The sequence below is a fragment of the Aquarana catesbeiana genome, linkage group LG02 (assembly GCF_042186555.1).
Source record: "Aquarana catesbeiana isolate 2022-GZ linkage group LG02, ASM4218655v1, whole genome shotgun sequence".
Classification (NCBI taxonomy): Eukaryota; Metazoa; Chordata; class Amphibia; order Anura; family Ranidae; genus Aquarana; species Aquarana catesbeiana.
In genome coordinates this window covers 321,612,818-321,636,928 of record NC_133325.1, presented here as the reverse complement: position 1 = coordinate 321,636,928, position 24,111 = coordinate 321,612,818, and the positions used below count along the sequence as shown (strand labels likewise).

General features: G+C 39.7%; 1 protein-coding gene across 2 annotated transcripts in view; it reads right to left on the bottom strand.

Moving 5' to 3' along the window:
- Positions 1 to 24,111, bottom strand: part of TBC1D8 (TBC1 domain family member 8) — a 134,046-nt gene that overhangs the window by 80,739 nt on the left and 29,196 nt on the right. Inside the window, exons 3-5 of one of the 2 annotated variants that reach the window (XM_073614778.1) lie at positions 10,968 to 11,111; positions 5,153 to 5,271; positions 1,251 to 1,479 (exon numbers count right to left, since the gene is read on the bottom strand). In XM_073614778.1, the coding sequence (XP_073470879.1) occupies positions 1,251 to 1,479; positions 5,153 to 5,271; positions 10,968 to 11,111 (492 nt within the window). The remainder of the gene's footprint in view (positions 1 to 1,250; positions 1,480 to 5,152; positions 5,272 to 10,967; positions 11,112 to 24,111) is intronic. The other variant, XM_073614779.1, reaches the window with a different exon arrangement.

The following is a 24,111-nucleotide window of genomic DNA, read 5'->3' as shown; positions in this document are numbered from 1 at the left end:
TTATTGAAGGAGAGAGCAAGAGAATACACCATAAAATGTAATAAACGCTAAATTGTAAATAAACTTCCTGGAGTTTGCATGTTCTCCCCGTGCCATGCCTGCGTGGATTTCCTCCAGGTACTCTGGTTTCCTCCCACACTCCAGACATGCTGGTATGTTAATTGTCTCCTGTCTGCATTGTTCCTAGTATGTGTACTGTGTGTATGAATGTAAGTTAGGAAACTTATTTTGTAAGCTCCTTGAGGGCAGGGACTGATGAGAATGTACAATATGTATGTAAAGCGCTGTGTAAATTGACGGCGCTATATAAGTACCTGAAATAAAAAAAATTAAAAAAAAAATAATTTCAATCACATGAGGTACTGGAAATTCTTGTAACTTCACTCAGACAAATATTCACATTGAAATTCTTTAAGTATCAGCAAATGTTTGGGGGGCCATGTGCGATCCCTTGCACTCATGAAACTTTGCTATAATTTGCACAAATTAACTCCTATAGCCATTCAATACACAGCCAAACATGAAGTGGCTGGAAAAGCAAGGGGCAGCAGTACAGTAACTACTGTCCACAGTGTAATCATGTAAGTCTTTCACATAACTCCAACGACACCTGAGTAGGGGTCCATTTCAAAGCACAGTGAAGTTTTTATAAAATATACCATTTTTTCTAAGCAGCTAAAGTTTTCCTCTGGATAGCGATCACCAGTGCTCAGTAGCTGCCAGCCATATGGGCTTTAAACACAAAGCGCTACTTGCGATGGAGTAAATACATTCTATCCAACACCTTGAATAAGTTCAACCGTCCCTTGGTATTGATATTTGATAATTACTGAATAGATGGATGTGCTTGGAGAAGACTTTTAGAGCTACATCCATTAACTAGGGAAGACTCTACATTTTTTTAAAACTTACCAGTTTGCAGTTTTTGTCATGCAGCCAGCACTCATGACATTTTATTGCATTTGAGGAAGTAAAACCTGCTTTATAGGCTCAGTAATAAAATAATAATATATCACAGTGCATAGGTCAATACTTACACAAAGTCTTACAGACATGATCAATAGATGATGCACTACACCACAAAAACTCTACATTGCACATGGAGCCATATATCAAGCCAAGGCTTGCCTTGGAAGCAATTGTCATTGAAAATATCTGTGTTCTGCAGGACTATACACTACTGTCATAAAACCAAAAGCAAGCAATTTTCACACATAAATATTTCAACAAATGCATAATCAGTTGCTTACATTCTTTTCCCAGAAAGAAGGAGTAAAAACATATGTGGTTGATGCTTAGGTACAGCCAGCCCTGGCGTGGCACTCTGCCTTTCCAACAGCAGCATGAATAAAAGGTCACCAGCTTCTCTGCCTCTGGAAAGTTGAACCTGCTCTCAAACCTCACCAAACCCTCACGGAACTTTTCAGGATCTTCCTCCTGTTCAGCCACCCTACTGCTAGCTTCCTCGGCAATGAGACCCTGTGCAAAAAACAAAAAAATGTGATGTACATCAGATTTATAACAAACAAATTAAGCTATTTAGCATCTGTAAGACCTAACAATTCAATAAAACCTGAGCCATCAGTACTGTTCCGCCCAGCTCAAGCACCATTTTAACCAATATAAAGTTGGGAAATCTTTACTTTAGGAAAGCTGCTTTTGACAGCCTGCAGGCATTTGTTGTTTTGTCTTCCCTGTGTGCAATATAGAAAACAATTGGAAATTGATGAAAAATATCTAGCCACGATGTTGCTTTGAAGCAAGGTGTTATTCCAAAGAAAGCTTGAGTAATCACATGAACACTGAACTTTTTGTCATTGTTCAGGATATAGCCTTAAAATATACCATCAGATGTTAATGGTGATAGAGGTTCAATGTATAGAGTGCAAATGATCTATCAGTCAATAAAAAAAGCGGTATTAAATTCAAAACCAATTGTAATATATTTCAAACTTATCATTAGATGTGATGGCTGCATTTGTTTTCTTTCCCCTTTTCTCCCCTTTTCACCCTGTGATCTGGCCAGTAACCCACCTCCTGTGTTAGAGTGTCCCCACTCTGAATGAAGGAGCACTGGGGGAACCTTTGGACAGCAGCATTGTCAGTCTGGGGGAGGGAATAGTAGATGTACTAGCAGATTTAGATACACATAGGCTTGTTTCACACGAGCTTCAGCTTGTATAAAGCAGACCATAGATGGTGTGAATCTCAGCCGATTCAACAGGGACTGGCCGAAACTTGATCCATGTATTGTACCCAAGTCGATCCATCGATTGACTTTGGTACAACCAGCATGTCAGATTTTTATATGCAATTATTGCCAGCGGCTAGTGTTGTTTAACCCCCCCCCCCCCCAGCCAGAACACAATCGTTCCATGGGAAGGATACCCCCATCAACACTGACTGTGTTGTGGAGGAAATCGAGCTATTTTATTTCCTGCAACCCGTGGATGCAGGAAAGAAAATCAGAAAATCACAGCATCTTATGGCCTGCCTTAAGACAGTGTGAACAGCAAGCTTTGATAAAGCATTTGCAGAGCTTTTAGCAAGCTATGTTGAAGCTTTTAAAGTACTATTCAGCTCTAGTTCATAAATGTTGAACACAGATTCTAATGGAAGTGCTGATTGCCACTTTAAACAAGCTGCTAGCAGGCATTTAACAAGCTTCAAGAAGTGCTGAAGCCTGCTAGCAGTTTGTTTAAAGTGCCAATCAACACTCCTATTAGGATCTGTGTTCAACATTCACAAAAACTGGAGCTGGTACATTAAAAGCTTCAACAAAGCTTTCTGAAAGCCCTGCAAATGCTTTGCCCGTGTGAAACAGGCCTAGCAGATTGAAACCAAATTCCTGCTCACACTTTATAATCAGCTAGAGCAACAGTTTTTTCCTTTCGGGATAAAATTTTTTACATAAATAAAAGCTGATCATTGTAAGCATCCGACAGTGTTGAATGGTTTGTCTCATCTCTGAAACTAATACATCTGTAAGAGAGCTTGTTCTTTTGAAAAACTGGGTGGATCACCAGGTGAAAATAAGGGCAAGAAAGTCTAAAGAAAACAAATGCAGTCATCAAATCTAAAAATTGGTATGCTGCAATATAATAATTTCGCCCGCAACACTCCACAGAAACTGCTCTCCTAAAACTCACAGATGACTTACTAACAGCTAAAACCAATGGTCACTATTCCGTACTCTTACTCTTGGACCTCTCCGCTGCCTTTGACACAGTTGACCACCCCCTGCTCCTCAAAAAAACTCTATTCCCTTGGTTTCCGTGACTGCACTCTTCATTGGTTCTAATCTTACCTACCTCACTGCACCTTCAGTGTCACTTATAACTCTATTTCCTCCTCTCTTATTCCTCTTACTGTTGGTGTACCCCAAGGTTCTGTCCTTTGACCTCTCCTATCCTCGATCTGCACCTCTTCTCTGGATTAGCTGATAGCTTTCCATGGCTTCTAGTATAATTTCTACGCTGACGACACACCAAATCTCTCTCTCTACCCCTCAGCTCACCCCATCAGTCTCACGTATCACTGATTTACTAACAGACATATCACTCTGGATGTCACACCACTTCCTCAAACTCGATCTATCCAAAACCAAGTTTGTAATTTTTCGTCCTCCACATCCCCTGATCTCTGTCAAGATCAATGGCACAACTATCAGTCCATCCCCACATGCCAGGGTGCTAGGGATAACCCTGGACTCTGAACTGTCCTTTCAGACCCACATCCAATCCCTCTCCAAATCATGCCACCCCAACATCTACAGAACCCCTTTTTAACCAATGACACCACAAAGCTTCTAATTCACTCCCTGGTCATCTCTCTCCTCGACTACTGCAACTCCCTACTCATTGGATTACCTTTACATAGGCTATCCCCCCTTCAGTCCATCATGAATGCTGCTGCCAGACTCATCCACCTTACCAACCGCTCAGTGTCTGCCACTCCTCTCTGCCAATCACTCCACTGGCTTCCGCTTACTCAACAAATAAAATTCAAAGTACTAACAACAACTTACATAGCCATCCACAACTCTACCCCCAGCTACATCACTAACCTGGTCTCAAAATATCAACCAAACCGCTCTTCGGTCCTCCCAAGATCTCCTGCTCTCTTACTCCCTTGTCACCTCCTCCCATGCTCGTCTCCAGGACTTCTCCAGAGCTTTTGCCATCCTTTGGAGTTCCCTACCTCAATCTGTCCAACTATCTCCTAATCTATCCATATTAAGACTATCCCTGAAAACCCTTTGCTTTAAAGAAGCCTATCCTGCTTCTAACTAATATACTGTGTTTTTACTTTATTCATCAGCCCATCTCCCACAGTTATGCCTTTTTGTATCACTTGACCCTCTCTCTTAGGCTTCATGTACACTACAGCTTCTAAACTTGAGTTTAGGAGCTTTTGGTGTTTTTTTTTTGCCAAAGCTCCTAATCTCAACTTCATAAAAGCCTATGTATCCATGTACACATAGCCTTTCACAAGAGTTTAGAAGCTGCTGCAGTTAGGGGAGGTTCAACCTCCCTCTCCTGAACATGGAAAAATCAAGTTCGGGATAAGAACGTTTTGACCGCCGGCGGTCAACCTAGTCTGTGTATACATGAGCCCCTAGATTGTAAGCTCTAATGAGCAGGGCCCTCTAATTCCTCTTGTATCAAATGATATTGTAAATAACGTCTGCCTTCATTTTGTAAAGCGCTGCACAAACTGTTGGCGCTATATAAATCCTGTATAAAAATAATATTTGCTTTTGGGTTTAAAACTGCTTTAAAATGTCTGCAAATTCACAGCTTGAAAAAAACATAAGAGCAATCCTACAACCTTTCATCAATGTGTCTTGTTTTTATAATCACACAACCACCACTATAAATACCTGTTTCTATATGGGGTAGTGCATAAAAACGAAGCTCGGTATTGCAAAAGTACAGCTTAATCATTAATATCTTTCTCCTTGTGTCTTAGCTGTGTATGGAAAAGAAAGACTCCAGTCATGAAAGAACAAAATGAAAATGAAGAGTTACCTCTCAAATAACCTACATTGCCAATTATCTGCCCATATTTAAGGGTTACATTTCTCTCTATGGAGAGACAGGAAGACAGACAATGCTCTAAACAGATAGACAGACAGAGAGATAAACCCTACCTTTACTTTTCCCTTGACAAAATTAGCTATGTCATCTTTGTTGTCAAACACTGACAAAGTGTGAAGCAAGTTCTGTTCCAGCCAGTCCCAATGCTGTGTGATCTCCTCCATTGTGGCCCCTGGTATGATAAAACACAGGCTTGGTTCCTAGTATTGACATATGGCCTATATGAAAATGTACCAACATCAGAAACACGATTATGGGATGTGTAGTGCAATGTGCAAAGCATACAAACTCGGAGTACACTAAAATGTGACTGGCTGCTACGGGTTACTACACTGTGATGAATGAGCAGCATTTATTCAAGGTGTATGTAAGCCCATCAATTAAAGTCTCATATTTGCTATGGTTTGGTCTCCTAAAAATTACCTGTTGATCCTGTCCGATATTTAGAACCAACCTGTTTCTTGTGTTCACTTGCTGTGTTTTCTCAAGGTGGATAATTAGCCCTCCGTGTTCTTATCGTGGACCACAGAACAATTAGTGTCTATGTTTTTGGAAATAGGATGGGGGCTGGTTTGAGTAGTTTAGCAAAAGACAATTGGGCAGGGATGACACCACTCAGTCCAACAAAGTGCTCTGAATAGTCCGAATTAACAGGATTAAGGCTGGCCATATAGGAGAGAGACTTTTTTTTTTGTTCAACTAGCGGGTTGAATAAAAAAAAATTTTTAAAAATGACCCGATTCCGCCATCCACAAATTTGAGGTGGATGGGGGAATCCTCGCCGCTGTGTCTTTGTATGCTGACAGCGGGGAGACTTCCCCACCATCAGATTACACAGATCAGTGCTGCAATCTATAGCTTGTGCCACTGATTGACTGGAAATTTCCCAACAGAGCAGCCTAACAGACGTCAATTGGTAGATCAACTTCTGTTCAACCACAATGGCCATATATGCATCGACTTTTGGCTGCTCTTTGCTGAATCGGCCTGAGTTCGATCCATGTATGGCCAGCTTTAAGAGCAGACTGCATTTCTGGCAGATCAACAGGTATTTTTCTGCACTTGCAGGGTCTTACAAGAGATACAATATGGGGAAATATATAAATATATTGAAGAATTGTACTTCATATGTTTTTTTTTTTTACCCTGCATACACTTTATTGAAAACTTTAAACTTTCTGTTCAACTACAAAAGCATTTATAAAACTAAAAGCTTATCGCACACAAGCTAAAATGTTCTTTAGATTGCATTTGTCATTACAATAAAATGTATTAAAGGCGTAAAGTTTTTTTTCCCCCAAATTCCAGCTCCCCTATGTACTAACTTTTCATTAGTGAACCTCTGTTGCAGAAAAATCAAAGCTTTCTTTGATTTTTAGAACAAGACCTTACCTGAGCACCTGGTGTGGTCCATAGAAAAGTTCATGACTTCCTGGTATGTAGATTTGGGACATGAAAACCAGTAAGGAGAAAGTAAGCAGTTCACCACTTGACCTCATTTAGCACACACTCTTCACCCATCAACTATGTTTGCACGGCATCCCTCCAGGCATGTATTTGCCTAGCTTGTCAATGTAGGTTGCCACAGCTGCTATGTTTGAACGACATCCCCAGCATCCCTCCAGATGGGCCCAGCGGTATGCTAAACCTCTCTGGTGCCACATGCGGCCTGTGGGTTGGACACCCCTGATGTAGTGCAAGGGTCTCCCTGACCACCTACTCCATAGTTTTGGTAAATCTAAAGGAAATTGTACAGATATTGCATTATCATCAGGGGTGTACAACATGCATCCTGCATGCGGCCCCAGAGAGTCTACCAGGCAGCCCAGGCCCATCTGGAGGCATGCTGTGGATGCCGTGCAAACATAGCAGCTGTGGCAGCCTACATTGATAGGCCAGGCAAATGCACACCTGGAGGGATGCCGGGGATGTGTGTGCTAATGAGGTCAGCTGGTGAACTGCTTTCTGTGTCTAAGCCCACGTTCACATTGGGACAATTTGGCATGTCTAATCACATGCCAAATCAGCGGCTATTGCTGCCAATGGCACCGTCCGAATCTGTGCGACACCGCACATATTCCCAAAAGTAGTTCCTGTACTACTTTTGATGACTTCGGGGCGATTTGAATAGACGTGTGCATGAACACAACAAGGTGTTTGTCAAATCGCCCCCAAAGTTGGATTGCATTGCCGGTTTGAAATTGTGCGCGTTCAGCTGAACTTGCACAATTTCTAACCCGCATCAGTGTGAACCTAGGCTTACTGGTGGTCACTTCCCAAATCTACATACTAGGAAGTCATGAACTTTTCTATGGAACACACTAGGGGTACACACAAGGCATTGTTCTAAATATCAAAGACAGCTTTTATTTTGCAGCAACAGAGGTACATTCATTGTATATTGGTACATAGGGAAGCTGAATTTTAGAAATGAAATAAATGGTGAACTTAGCTTTTAATAATCCTTGATACAGAAACAATTTATTCAATTTAAGCCGAGCCAGTAAAACCCTTGCACTACATGATTATTGATAAATGATGTTGATTAACAGATTGGAATTAAAAACACATCTAACCAGTTTGGAACCAATTTGAGGGTGGATATGAACATAACATTGAGGAGCAAGTTAGTGCAACCTACTAGTTTAGTCTGCAGATACCTTAACGAAAAAGGCTTGAAAGTGTTAGGGGTCATTAGCACCAATGGAAAACTGGTTTTGGGAATGTGTCAGATCATGCCTTTAAAATGTACTGCAACAAAGTACAGCTAGCAAGGCAATCACACAATAAGCTGCCACAATAAAATGGTTTATGATAACTTAGATCTGCATTTCAGAAGGTTGTAAAGTTGTAAAAACAGAGCAAAAAGAGACACAACCAATACATTATTCTGAAATGTAGCAATGCGATTCCTCACCATTGACAAAGAAGTATCTACTGAATATTACACACTTTTATTAAACTTCTGAACACTTACTAGTAAAGGCTTTTTGATACATTCGAGTACTGCTCACACACTAAGCAGGTTGGGATCATGCGCTCTAGAAACACTGCAAATGGCAATAAACACATCTAATGGATTTTTCCTATCTAACAAATAAGTTAAAGATTTTAGGTAATGCTAACAGTCATTTTTTTCCCCAAACAGGCTCTTATAACCTATTGCACATTATTAGTTGGAAGGCATCCAAAAGCAAAAGACATTTAGACAATCAGAGATACACGAGTCTCTCATAGTATATTTCCAGACAGGCGGCCAATTGGCTAAGAATTTTCCAAACAGGAAAATCTTTGAACAAAACACAATGAATGTCATCAATTCTAGAAACAAGAAAGGATATAGCCAGACAAGTGTTAGGATCCTTCTGGGTAATCTGGGTAGACAGAATGTTTCCTCCCACAGTCAGTAAACAAAATATCTGGATAAGCAAGGCTACCTATTGATATAGCTGTTTTTGATTATGTAGTGGTGTAGCCATTGTTGGCCCACTTTAGAGATCGCAAGTGGTCTGGTGAAAATACTTTTAGATCACTAAGGCCTCATTCATACGGATGCTGAGGTCTGTATACCATAAAGGGGCTGTTTGCTTATGCATCTCTAATCCGTACACCATAAATGGGCTGAATGTGTATGTGTCCCTGATCCAGCGGCTGCTCGGATATAGCAGCTCATCCTAATGTGACGGGCGCGTGGGCGAGCGGCCCCGACACAGACAGTGTGCAATCGGGGCTGCTCACCCATGCCTGCATGCTGTTGCATTAGGACAAGTGTCCATGCAGCTGCAGGTGTCCTCATGGACATGAATGTGCCATCTGCATGCAACACCTGTCGGCTAGAGACAAAAACAAGCATGCTGTAAGTGAATGTCAGAAAAGTTTCAGAACCTTTTCTACACTTGTTCCAGGTCAGAGACTCGGAAATCATTGACCCCAAGAAACAGGATAACGTCTAGAGAAACAAAGTTCTCAAAGAAAAGTTAAGCAAAGGCAGCGTCTATTCTACACTTTACACTTTTTCTACACTTTAAAGTGTATTACCACTTTTACAGCCAAATTGAAATAACACCTACTTTCTATAGATTACAAAATTCCCTGCTTACCTTTTTAAAAACTTTTTTTTTTTTTTATCTTTAACCACTTGCCTACTGTCTGTCCAGGCCAATTTTTAGTGCTGTTGTACTTTGAGGCTGATTTCATATTATTGCGAATTGGATGCGGTTTTCCTCACATCCAATTCATCAGCAGATTTTGGCCGGCTCGCTATGGAGCCAGTTTACACATCTCCGGAGCGGCTCCGGAGTGAATTGCACAGGAGTCCTGTGTGTCTTTTGGTCTGTCCAGGTTGGAATTCAGACAAAAATTTGGGCCCAAATCGGACCTGAAATGGTGAATGGGAACGCACCGGACCCCTGCTGTGAGCCGTTCCGTGCTGCGGTGTGAACCCAGCCTTAATGACAATTGCGTGTTCATGCAACACTGTACCCAAAATTACATTTTTATCATTTTTTTTAAAACAGATCGACCTTTCTTTTGGTGGTATTTTTTCAAACACTGGGTTTTTTATTTATTGCTAAACAAAAAAAAGAAAAATGTGAAAAAAAAACAAATTTTTCTTAGTTTCTGCTATTAAATTTTGCAAATAAGTAATTTTTCTTCTTCTCTGCTGTGCACAGATGAGGCTGCACTCATAATCAGAGCACTGATGATCAGTGCTCTGATCATCAGTGTAAACAATGTACTCCGTCAGACTTGCCAGTTATCGGCTCTCCTTTCCTCACACACCAAGAGCGTGTGAGGAAAGGAATGCCGATAACTGGCAAGTCAGTTTACATGTGATCAGCTGTGATTGGACACAGCTGATCACATGGTAAAGGGTCTCTGTGATTGGCTTTTTACTGCGATCTGTCATCATCCAAAGGACACAGTGGTCACAGAGCACGCCCAATGCGTGCCCCAGGGGGCGAGTGGGAGGTGCGCACGTGGATGGACATCCATGGTGGTCCTCTCAGAAGTCGAGAGCCACATTGTGGCCATCTTTGGGTTAAAGCACCTAGCTTTTCCCTTCTATGTAATCTTATAGAGCAGGCTATGGAGATTCAGGTTTATCATAACTGCGCTGGCAGATCTTCACTATCCGTAAAGTAGATGTGCACAATGTCTATCTTAACAAAGATTTCAAGGCTTGGGTGGTACATTGCATTTAATTAAAAAAGTGTTCCTACATTTGTCCTCTGACATTGGAAGCCATTCGCAACAATTTCATGCTGCCTGTAGAGTCCTATGTATAATCCTGCTTCAAAAACAACTAGAAAGGTAAGAAATGTTTTAAAATTATTTTTAGATATGTTTGTTATGTGTTTCCATTCACAGAGCAAAGTAAAATTTGACTGCAAAAGTGTCAACACACTTTAAGCAGCCAAGTCTATTAACTGGCAGTTCTTAGGTTAACTTATTAAAAGGCAACACTAAAACCCTAGTACTGAAAATTATATTTTTCATAACCTTTGTACTTTAATAGATAAATGCAACATTCCCATCTATCATTTAAAAAAGAGCTCAAAAATGCATTCATCAAATAAAAAAAAAATTTAAAAATCTGAACACCGAATACTGTACATCTCTTTATATGACTAGCAATGCAACACCTTCCATTATTCTGAGGTGGTTTTTCATATTTTTACCCCACATTTAAAAGCATGTTTATTGTCTTCTGCAATTACATTTTTCCAGACTTTGAGCAACCTTCAGTATTAGTGATTGAAGTAATTAGTGTTGAGTCACTGCACAGCAATGTTATTTCCAGTTACCTTAACATCCATGGCCATGCAGGCACACAGCACGTTTTGAATTCTGGTTCTGAAAACTCACCAATTGCTAGGGCCCAGTACATCTCTGACTCACCACAAGCAATGCTCGAGTAAACCTGACATCCAGGGACCTGAAGCAATATCCGGAATGGGGCAACACGGGCACTGGAATCCAGCACAGCATCCAGGGCACCCACCAGACGACCTGTAAAGCAAACAGGATTACATTTTAAATCTGATATATTCCTAAAATGTCATTTTATTCTACTTGACATCTTAAATTTAAAAACGCTGCTAACTGACAGCCTATATTGAAACCCATTCATTTCCTTCTATGAAGCAAGGGAGTCTCATCCTCCTCTTACTGAAATAGATCATCTATTTATGTATTCCTGAAAATACTATTCCTTATAAACACGAATGCTACAGCAAACTGCTTTGTTACAACAGGTGCAGATGATTGAATATGCCTAATAAGTGTAGATTTAGATGGTATCTAATAAGTGATTCATTGTTTTAGATGATCAAATTGCAAACAAGGCAGCTGCAGCTGTCATTTTTAGACACTAGCATGCACATTTCATTACACTAAAACAGCATTTATAACCAAGACAGACATAAGTACTGGCTTTATTGGTGTACTAATTATCATAAGTAATTCGTAAAAAAAATTACTTAGAAGACATGCAACGGATAAGACACACAAAGAAAAATGAATTTATATTATTTATATATATATATATATATTTACACACAGGTGGTGGTGAACAGCACATCAGCAGTCTCCCAGTGCAATTCAATCAGACCATCCCAAACGGTCATATATAGAAAGAAAGTTCAGAGGATCGCTGCACAAAAACTTATTGAAATGAAAAACATACAAAAAAGCGTATCAAAAATGTTACACTATATAGTTACAGTTTCGGGCTATATTGCTAGCGCCCTTACTCAGATATATATATTTATTTATTACACACACACACATACAGATAATATATAATATCCATCTCCGTCCCTCCGAGCTTGCACGCAGAAGCAAGCCCATACGCAAGTCGTGCCCACATATGTAAACGTGAGGTATATTTTATTTTTTATTTTTTTTCTAACATGCAAATTTACATGCAAACAAGATTTCTAACATGCAAATCTACCGTAATCAGATTTCATTGTTCTTCGTTTTTATACTATCAATATTAGCTCATTTCCTCCAGGGGATTATACACTTTATGGAAAGGCTATGTATTTTTGATGCGTGTTTAAAATGATTAAAAATTAGGTAACTTGTAACTTTGCAGGAGGCATAAACCTTTAGATTTATAAAGCAGTGAATCTGATGTTCACCGGATATTCACTGACACTATATCAACCACTATTAATTAAGAACACATGTAGCAAGAGGATTCACCTGCAGTAATTGTTTGGTGAATGCCAGATGTACTGCTTCATATATATGCCCCTAAAGCCGGGTACACATGGGCTGAATGTCAGGAGACATTTGCTAGTTAAAAAAAAAATGGCCGACATTTGGCTGCTATGTATGTCGGTCAGGCTGACTTCTGTTGGATGATCATGCTGGAAAACCAGCAGCCGACTGACTCCCCATCAGCGCTCTCTGCCAATGGCAGAGTGCGCTGATCAGAGTATTCTGGTGGGGGGGCTGTGCCCATGTCGGAACACAACAGTTCAGCGGGGGGAGATCGCTTTACTAAAGTCGGATGGTTAGTACAGCGGCTCCGACCGGAGCTGTCAGTTTTTGTTGCACGAAAAAAAAAAAAAAAAACCTGTAGAGTGTACCAGACTTAAAACTAATAACCTAGTTGACACCATAAAGCTCCCAATTTGCAGTGGGAAGTCACCTTCATATGTAAATACTGACTAGTTAAAGGCCGTTTTTTTTTTATCCTTAACCGCTTCAGCCCTGGAAGATTTTACCCCCTTTCTGACCAGAGCACTTTTTGCTATTTGGCACTGCGTCGCTTTGAGTGCAACGTCGCACGACCGTGCAATTGTCAGTTAAACAAAATTATTTTTTCCCCCACAAATAGAGCTTTCTTTTGGTGGTATTTGATCATCTCTGCGGTTTTTATTTTTTGCGCTATAAACAAAAAAAGAGCGACAATTTTGAAAAAAAAACGCATTATTTTTTACTTTTTGCTATAATAAATATCCCCCAAAAATATATAAAAAAACAATTTTTTCCCTCAGTTTAGGCCGATATGTATTCTTCTACATAATTTTGGTTAAAAAAAAAAAACGCAATAAGTGTATATTGATTGGTTTGCGTCTACAAACTAGGAGATAGTTTTAAGGCATTTTTACTATTAATTTTTTTTTTTTACTAGTAATGGCGGTGATCTGCGATTTTTATTGGGACTGCGACATTATGGCAGAAACATCGGACAATTCTGACACATTTTTGGGACTATTGGCATTAATACAGCGATCAATGCTATAAAAATGCATTGATTATTAAAAAAAGGTCACTGGCAGTGAAGGGATTAACCACTAGGGGGCGATCAAAGGGTTAATGTGTTACCTAGTGTGTGTTCTAACTGAAGGGGGGAGGGGACTTTGCAGGGGAGATGACAGATTGCTGTTCATACTCTGAATGAACAGACAATCTGTCTGTTCTCCCCTCAGAGAACCAGAAACTGTGTGTTTACACACACAGATCCCGGGTTCTACGTGTGTCATCGGTGTTCGCGGGAGCCCAGCGGTAATCGTGACCGCCAGGCACTCACGTCGGCTCGGGGGGTGAGCGGGGGGCCACAGGGCGAAGTGAACTGATTTGGGGGTGTCATTAACTTTCTATTGACACTCCCAGCAGTTCGCACAGAGCAGTGGGAACTGCCTGAGTGTTAGTTGGTTTGCGGGAACCCGCACATCGCATTAGTGTGAACCGAGACAAAAGGGTCTTAAGTGTGAGGCCAGAGTATGTATAAGCCAGGAGGCTCATGTATATTTCTTTTGTGGCTGTGTTCTCTACGCCACTCCAAAACAAAGAAAAAGTTTTGCCTAGAGATACACCTTAAACAAGTCTTCCTTCCTCCCCTAGTGTCATTCCAGTGTTGCCAACCTACCAGATTGAATTTTACTGACACGACACCCAAAATTTACTGGCATTTCCAAAAGTTACAAATTACAGTTTTAAGTGCACATTTCAATATTTAGGCTACAATATGCAAGTAAGTGGCTCAGGTACAGGACTCAGGAGGGCAAGAAATTAGAATGGACAGCAGTGTGCAGCAGCACAGATGATGATGACACCTAACCGACCTGACACGTCCTCTGAGTCACAGTGACAGTCTCTCTCCACACCAGGTGGTCCCTTCAGTCCACACAGCACTGAAAGTCCATCTCGCAGCTTGCCTTGCTTCTGTCCCGCAGACCAAAACATAAGGCTCCGGCCACTCCGCTCGGCTCCCGTGCACTATGACATCACACGGCAGACTCAGGCACCGCCTCCACCACACCCACCCCCTGTCGGCGCAGCCCGAACACACTGGAGCAGGCACACTGTAGTGGTCTCAGCCGGCTCCGGACTGGAACTGTGCATGTGCAGTTCCAAACCGAGCGTCACAGTCATCTTTTTTACTGTCAAGCTTTTCCTGTCACTGCAAGGAGAAAAGTGCCCAGTTTTTACTGGCTGCCAGTAAAAATACTGACGGTTGGCCACACTGTGCCATTGTTTGAATGTGGCAATAGGAAGCAGAGCCCATTTTTCTCATTCCTGGAGTTTCAGGTTTTTCTGATAACATAAGTAGTGATCTGGGGAGCCAAACTGTCATAAGACAGGCTGTTTGTGTGTGTGTGTTTGTGTCACACTACAGGTTTACCTTATTACCTTAAAAATGCCCAAGAACTTCCTTATCCCATTACAGCCTAAGGAAGAGATCAACTTCTAAACCTCAACAAAAACATGACTACACAGCATAATCAGATTATACAAAATTAATCTGCCAACGGTACAAGCCACAGATTTACTGAGTTCTAGTCACAAAACAATTAATGTGGTGCAAACAAAGCAATCCACTGTGGGAACATTTAATCTGAACTCCAGACAACAGCTAAATACGCATTTCAAATAAATGAATGTGAACTGTCTTACATACCTGGATTTTGGATACTGATTAGCAAGTCTTGTGAGACAAGCAACAAGACAACATAGCCAGGTCCTGCCCTCTCTGTGACCACCTCCTCCTCGCCCCCACTCCAAGCACGTGAAGGCATAATGAAGTAGCAGCACAATGATGAAGTAAACCATCATCCTCCTGTTATGAAGCTTCCAACGTTAGCCTGACAGCACTGTGCATACAATTTCCAAGCTCAACCTAAGCACACATTTCATGATTTATAATTACTGGTAATCCCTAACACAATTAAATACCTTTTCTATACAAAAATGGAGTTCAGATTTAAAACACTTGATCTTGCTTTTAAAAAGGACATCTGTAGCCTTGCTGTAAACTAGTGTAGCCGGGAGCAAATTACAGCACCTGATTTTGCAGACTTGTCTCCTGCTGTCCCAGACTGTTCTGTAACCCCCTAGTGCTGAACTCGGATTACTGACATCACATTTCTGAGCCTAAAGAAAAGCATTGTGGGAGCTGTAGTTTTCTGAATGGACACTGCGGATCTTCAGAACTGACCATGGACTACACATCCCAGCAAGTCACCTGCTCCAGGGGAGAATTGTTGGAAAGACTATAAAGGGATCTGCTGAGCAGGCCCACGCTCTCTTGCATCCTGGATCCCATCGTTTGAGCACCATCTCGCTGCTGTGTGAGGAGACCACGGCCTACCGCGCAGTGCACAGCTTACAGCTCCAGCCACAGAGGGTTGGGACATCACCCGCTACTAGAAGAACACTTGGCAGCAGAGCAGAACGCTAAGGATATGGCCGCATTGGTGAAGCAGCAGGCCGATTGTCACCTCTGTCCATCTGCAGCAAGCAGAATCGGTTGATCATCCTCTGTGAGGTTGCTGAAATTTAACTGGATTGGTGAGAGAGTATTTACCCACAAATTTCACAGTCCGCTATTAATAATACACTTTGAACATTGTGCACAGACAACACTGCCTGGATTACATAGATTGCTACAAGACTGAATCAGCCACTTTATTTTGCCCACTTTGCCACATTAAGGAATTCTGGTGTTAAGAGCTCCAACCTGCCGGTGAAGACAGTAGCAAGGCCTTGCATCATTACATTGCTGTTCATTACTCTTAAAAAGGGACACTTCACTAGTAGCTATAGTACATTGTCTCTCATTAGGATAAAAGATACTATAGGCCGGCCTGGGGTTCCCCTTTAGCCACAGTAATACCTACAGCAATCAATAGCTTGCTTAAGGAATCCGTTTATTACTGTACACATTGGTATCAATTACTTGTTGTTGCTAAGTGTTATCTAACTGCTTTCAGAACTGTTTCAACCAAGTCTTGGCCATTTTAATATCTTTTTAAGTCTCTTCCATTGGCTAAGTAAATCTGAGAGAGCTAAACAGTCGGTGTGTCATTTATTGTGCTATTCCACTAACCCTATTGCTAGGTGTGCCAGCAGGGGCTGAGATGATTTTTGGGGTTGAAGGGCAGAGTAAAGGACTGAACAATCTCAAGCGGCTCCTATGGGGGTAGCACTACACTAGAATCATACAAACACATAGCACACAGTGCAAAGTTAGGTGGTAGAAAAGTAACCTACCAGTTCATATTTAAATTGTGGAAAACACCTAAAAGAAGCCACAAGCACAGGAAGAGCATGAAGATAAAGACCCTCTGCTACTATGCCTAATCTTCCAGCAGGTAGATGGTTATCAATATTTTATTTGTCAGTTTTAACGTAAGAGCAAACATACATGATAGTACCTGCGTAAGTACTTCACAATTAAAAAAAATAAATAAATAAATAAAAAAAAAGAGACATACCTATGGTTCAGTGTGGTCTATAAAGTGTTGCACATTATAGAAATTATATAAATACATGTACGTTTACAAACGAACACATATATTCTGAATATTTTACACTAAGCTTCTGCAATCCAGTAAATTCACAATCAGGATCCAAGCTATGTGTGAAGTCCACCAGACAACTATTTTCAGCTGTGTGTAAATTATACTGGAAGAGGTTTTCTACTATACAGAGAAACCTAATCAGCCTGGAGTCGGCCTGCCACATGACTAACCAGTGATGTCTGTTTCTATATCAAGATAATGGAGCATATGCAAGGCCCCAGGCAGGACTGCTTTAGTCTCATCTATGGTCCACTCCAAAAACAAAGCATCAAATATATTTTTCCTCCTCACTACTGCAAAAATCCACTCCTTTTTATGAAAATACACCACGTATATTTCTACAATTATTCAGTAAATGGGACATATGCTATGTAATCTAATAATTATTTCTAGAGTTTGCAGATTGAAGGAGGATCGGCCAGACTGTACGCCTGGCTGGGATTAGGGGAGTCTCTGCCAATAATTCCCATTGAACTAAGGAAATGATAAAATATTGTCACAAGATGGGGTCTACCATACTACAGTACAATGCGCAGAAAATGCACAGTACAGGAAAAAAACTGCAGTCCTAAATTATAATAAATGACAGTTGGAAAGGGACGGTTTTGCACTTCCAGTGCACACTAGCTTAAAAAAAAAAACGCTCCTAGCAGCAGCATTTTGAGCATTTTTTTCTGCTTCTAGAAGCAAACTGTTATCCTATATGTCCAGGCACACTATTTTAGTCTAGAAAAGTTTTTGAAGTTTCTAGCAGCAGGAAAAAAAAAAACCTTTTCTTCATGTGTGTCTTTGGAAGCGATTTGCCAGCAAAAAAAAAAAAGCTGAAACTAACTGCTGCTAAAAAAAATGATATTATGAGTGTTTTTCATCTTGTAGCTTATAGAGGCTGCTACTGTTTTAGCACCATAAAGTAGATGTTTGTTTACACCATTCTTTACAGGAAAGTTAGTGTTTTGTAACTTCCTCATTCTACTTTAGGAACTACTTTTTTTTTTTTGGGGGGGGGGGGTTGGGAGTGGGTTTATATATCGTGCCACCAAATACAATTGTTTGCATACATGGGACCCAAAACAATACCAGTGTGTGGCACCCTTAAACTAGAAAATGAAATAAAATATAGCAAATTAATGTGGCTGTCCCTTTAAAAGTGAATGACAACACCTCCAAATGGTATAAATAGTAAAAGGATGGGACTCACATGTGATTGTTACAAATAAGTGACATAGAACTTATAAATCCATGCATACAAATAATGTGAAAGAAATTGAAATAATTAAATAATGAATGAAACATAAAAGAGAATTTTTTTAAATATAAATATATTATATATATATATATATATATATATATATATATATACATACATATACACACACTGAAAAAATATGAATATATACATACCAGTGTGACAAATCCCAATACCAAATGTTGCAATAGTTGGATTTCCTTAGTCTTCACCGCTTGTGCTCTAAAAGTGAATATACACTCACCAGTGGTGTTTGATTCCTTGTTACAGGTAGGTCACAATGCACTTATATCACAAAAAGCTGGGATTCCCCTGGTAGGCAGCTCCAATTAGTTCCTTTGTGACAATGAGATGGTCATATGAAGGAGTGAACCCATGGGAGACAAGATAAAGATACCATAGTGTAGTATTTTTATTAAAATTGGTGTTGGTGTCAGTGGAAGGAAACGATCCGATCCCCAGGATGGATGGGCAGGAAGTAAAGTCAAGGCAAGATGCGACTCTATGCCCTTATTCGACTCTATGCCCTTGGAGGACTGGAGCGACATTCAACGTCACTTCCGCCCTACGGCCTTAAAGGGCCCATTTTTTTCTTATTGCTTTTAAGTGTAAATGTGAGATCTGAGGTCTTTTTACCCCAGATCTCACATTAAAGAGGCCCTGTCCTGCTTTCTATTTTTATTAAAAGGGATGTTTACATTCCTTGTAATAGGAATAAAAGTGATCAAAAAATGTTTTTTGAAGGGACAGTGTAAAAATAATGAAAAAAAATTATATATTATATAATATATATATATATATATATATATATATATACAGATAATATACAATATACAATATCTATCTCCGTCCCTCCAAGCTTGCGCGCAGAAGCGAGCCCATATGTAAGTCGTGCCCATATGTAAACGGTGTTCAAACCACACATGTGAGGTATTGCCACAATCGAGCAATAATTCTAGCCATAGACCTCCTCTGCAACTCAAAACTGGTAACCTGTAGAAATTTGTAAACATCGCCTATGGAGATTTTTAAGTACCAAAGTTTGTCGCCATTCCACGAGCAGGGGCAGTTTTGAAGCATGACATGCTAGGTATCAATTTACTCAGCATAGCATTATCTTTCACATTATATAAAAAAATTGGGCTAACTTTACTGTTTTCTTATTTTTTATTTAAAAAAAGTGTATTTTTTCCAAAAAAAAAATTTGTAAGACCGCTGCGCAAATACGGTGTGACAAAGTATTGAAACAATCTCCATTTTATTCTCTACGGTCTCTGCTACAAAAAAAAAAAAAAAAAGGATATAATGTTTGGGGGTTCTACGTCATTTTCTAGCAAAAAAATACTGATTTTAACTTGTAAGCAACAAGTCTCAGAAATAGACTTGGTCCAGAAGTGGTTAAATAAATTACAATTGAAAAAAAAGCATTTGCGTCAAAAAAGTTCAGGGGCTTAAAAATGCAGAGGAGTCTTCTGTCAGGTCCATCAGTCTTCTTCATCATGACTTATATGTTGGATGGCAATCAATACAGCCATTGTTTTCTGTTATAGATGAACATTACAGTGACAGAGTAGAAGAAATATTGGAAGTTGGCGTTTGCAGGCGAGTGATGAAAGTCACAGGTAGTTAAAACACGGTACAACGTGAAAAATAACAAGTAGTAGGGCATGTGTGCAGGAGGAAGGTCAAGTACTTAGAGGATGATATATAAGAAATATGCAGTAATGTGGACCCAGAATGCTGTGGAGGGCAGGAACCAGGCACGCTCGTTTCAATAATAGGTCTTAAAGGAATTAAATGGGTGCATCAAAACTGAAGTGAAAGGAGTTCTTCAATAGCTCTTACAATTTTCTCTGTTCTAGAATGGGTAATGAGTCAAAACTTATGTCAGGATTTTTATCTGTCACTCAGCGAGGGAGATTTTCCTTTAATTCCTATCCTGGTAATGCTTCTACAAGAAAAAAGGAAGCACAAGGCACAGCAGGATGGGAATCAACTCTTCTCCATTTTACTAAAAATGTATTTTTGTTTTTGTCTGTGTTCCTGTTATAAGGATTTCCCATAACTTCCTATGAAGGGAATGTTCACAGTAAGGGCACAGGCAGCAATGAAAACCCGATAGAGACTCTAACCCTTAAGCACTCCCCTACTGCAGTATTGTAAAAGAAACAACAGGGAGGTGTTGCTTTGTTTGGTTTATGGACACAGTGTACAGAGCGATTGCAGTGATCGCAAAAAACGTAGGGATGCACCGATATATCGGCCGCTGAAGATTATCAGTCGAAAATAGGGTAATTGGCGTTTTGTTGTTTGGAAAAAAAAAAAAAAGTGCAGATAGTGGCATGCTGCTCCCCACTGACACCATGCAAAATTTTGTCCCATTGGCGTCAATGCAAAATCGCGGTCCATTGACTTCAATATTCAAAAAAGCCAGCCACACTAAATTAAAAAAAAAAAAAATACATTTTAAAAACTGTCCATTTCGCTTTCGGTCTTCAGCCAAGAACATCCTGAATTTTCAGTTTCAGTTTCAGCACTGGAATTTTCATTCCACTGCACCACTAGTAAAACAGCACTAACATCTGAGAGCCTGTCCCTTCCTATCATGATGAAGGAAAGCAGAATTAACAATCATACATTAGTTCAAGAATAGTAAAAAAAAAAATCCAGTGGTTATTAAATACACCAACTATATAAAATACATGTGGTTACAGTGCTGCATGAGTAATTGTCAGTCAAACCATAACTGCATTAAAAACTGAAAAATTACCCAGTGATGAAGGAGTATCTACAGACTTGTACTCAAGCGGTCAATGTACAAACACTTTATGTTTAATCATTAGTATATTGGTGTGAATCTGTTTTTATATAACCTAGGGATCGACAGATATCTTTTTTTTGGTGCCGATACGATACCGATATTTCGGCCACCTCTCAGGCCGATATTCTGTACATTAAAAAAAAATTAGACTTTTTTTATCACCATTATTGCTGTCACAAGGAATGTAAATATCCCTTGTGACAGTAATAGGCAGTGACAGGTACTCTTTATGGAGGGATGGAGGGATCAGGGGTCTATAAGACCCCAAAGCCCTCCTTTACACTTGAGAGTATTCAAAACATCAAGATCAGCGTTTTTGAATACTTTATATTTTTTAACCACTTAAGGACCAGCCTCGTTTTGGATTTTAGGTGTTTACATGTTTAAAACAGTTTTTTTTGCTAGAAAATTACTTAGAACCCCCAAACATTATATATGGGTTTTTTTGTAACACCCTCGAAAATAAAATGGCGGTCTTTGCAATACTTTTTTTTGCACCGTATTTGCGCAGCGGTCTTATAAGCGCACTTTTTTGAATAAAAAAATAAGACTACAGTAAAGTTAGCCCAATTTTTTTTATATTGTGAAATATAATGTTATGCCAAGTAAATTGATATCCAACATGTCACGCTTCAAAATTGCGCCCGCTCGTGGAATGGCATAAAACTTTTACCCTCAAAAATCTCCATAGGCGACGTTTAAAAAATTCTACAGGTTGCATGTTTTGCGTTACAGAGGAGGTCTAGGGCTAGAATTATTGCTCTCTCTCTCTATCGGTCGCGGCGATACCTCACATATGTGGTTTGACCACCGTTTTCATATGTGGGCGCTACTCACATATGCATTCGCTTCTGCGCACAAGCTCGTCGGGACGGGGGGTTTTTAAAATTTTAATTTTTTTATTTTTATTGTTTATTTTACATGATTAAGTGTTCTTGCATAGCAAGACCACTTACTGTTATCTCACATATATATTATTATTATTATAGCCAAATTTACCACCCTAACTCCTCCCACAGTTTTTACACTACATAGACAAGCAATATACCGAAACGTGCGGATTGTTCCCCAATGGTGTGCTATTACTTTGTGGAACGTTTTGCCAAATGGTTTACGAAATATCGTCATTTATGCGGCAAAATTGGTCCCATAGGAATGAATGGGGAAACTAGAGTGGGAGGTGACAAAAGCTGAAAAATCAGGACATGATTTCTAAACTGCCCCCACTCCCTCATTTTCAAGCCCACCTACACAAATCTTATATCAAAACGTTCAGCTATCCCTGCTGCCACTAAACATGTCCACGGCTAAGCCATAGTCCTGATAGTTTTCATAATATGACCATTTGTTTGCAACTCACACCGTCCATTGACATTCATTGAAACTACACTCTAGCCCCTTCAAATTTGAAGGGCAATTTCTAAACTGCGACTGTGCCTTCAATTTTAATATTTCAGAGACATACTATATGTCAAAATCTAGGTCTGGGTCTTGTGATTCTCACAATATAAAGATCTTCGCTGTAGGATTTATAGTTTTTAAAATACGGCCATTTGAATTACTGCACAGTTGTTACATCTATCATGGTCCTGTGTATTGTGTATTGAGCAGTATTTGTGAAGCATAAACAGGACATGAGCGTTGCTAGGAAACAGTGGTTGTAAACACAAGATGCTGAGACCCCCCCAAATGCATGTGGTCATACCTTCATCTGCTAGACTTGATAATGCTTGTAGACTCCTCCCACAGTTTTTACACTACAGAGACAAGTAATATACCAAAACGCGCGGATTGTTCCCGATTGGTGTGCTATTACTTTGTGGAACGTTTCGCCGAATGGTTCACGAAATATCGTAGTTTTTGCGGCGAAATTGGTCCCATAGGAATGAATGGTGAAATGTTCAATGTCATTTAATTGGTGTGCTTTTACTTTGTGGAACTTTTTTCGCCGAATGGTTCACGAAATATCGTCGTTTTTGCGGCAATATTGGTCCCATAGGAATGAATGGCGAAATGTTCAATGTAATTTAATTGGTGTGCTATTACCTTGTGGAACTTTGTGAAAAGCTGAAATATACCAGTGTGAATCCGGAATCAATGTAATTTAATTGGTGTGCTATTACTTTGTGGAACGTTTCGCCGAATGGTTCATGAAATATCGTAGTTTTTGCAAAGAAATTGGTCCCATAGGAATGAATGGCGAAATGTTCAAAACTAGAGTGGGAGGTGACAAAAGCTGACAACCCCATGATCAGCCAAAACATTATGACCACCCCATGATCAGAAAAAACATTATGACCGCCCCATAAAAAAAATATATTTTTGAAAAAAATATATATATATTTTTGGAAAAAAAAATCATTTTTGAAAAAAAAAAAAAAAAATCATTTTTGAAAAAATAAAATAAAATCATTTGTAAAAAAAAAAAAATCATTTTTGAAAAAAAAATTCATTTTTGAAGAAAAAAAATTATTTTTGAAAAAAAATAAAAATTCATTTTTGAAAAAAAAAATAACTTTTGAAAAAAATGTTCAGCTCTTTCAGCTAATGATGGGACTTCAACTTTTTTACTACTATTTATACTTTTTAAAATATTAAGCTTTTGAATACTTTTCACAGTTACTCAAGCCACTCCACCCAGTTACTCCGCCCACTCCAGTTGTAGAGGCAAGAACACTTTTCACAATTTCCCCAGAAATTGTAGCTTTTCTAGTTTTATTTATTTTTACACTGTTTTTTTTTTAAAAATTGTGTCACTTTTATTCCTATTACAAGGAATGTAAACATCCCTTGTAATAGAAAAAAGCATGACAGGACCTCTTAAATATGAGATCTGGGGTCAAAAAGACCTCAGATCTTATATTTACAATAAAATGCAGTAAAAAAAAAAAAAAAAAAAAAGTAATTTAAAAAAATGACATTGAAAAAAATGTGCCCTTATGTGGCGTGGGCGGAAGTGACGTTTTGACGTCGCTTCCGCCCAGCAGTGTCATGGAGACGAGTGGGCGCCATCTTAGCCTCACTCGTCTCTAGGCACAGCTATAGGACAGACGCAATCGCCTCCACCACTACCGACGGCTCCGGTAAGCGGCAAAGGGCACCGGATCGCGATAAAAGTGATCT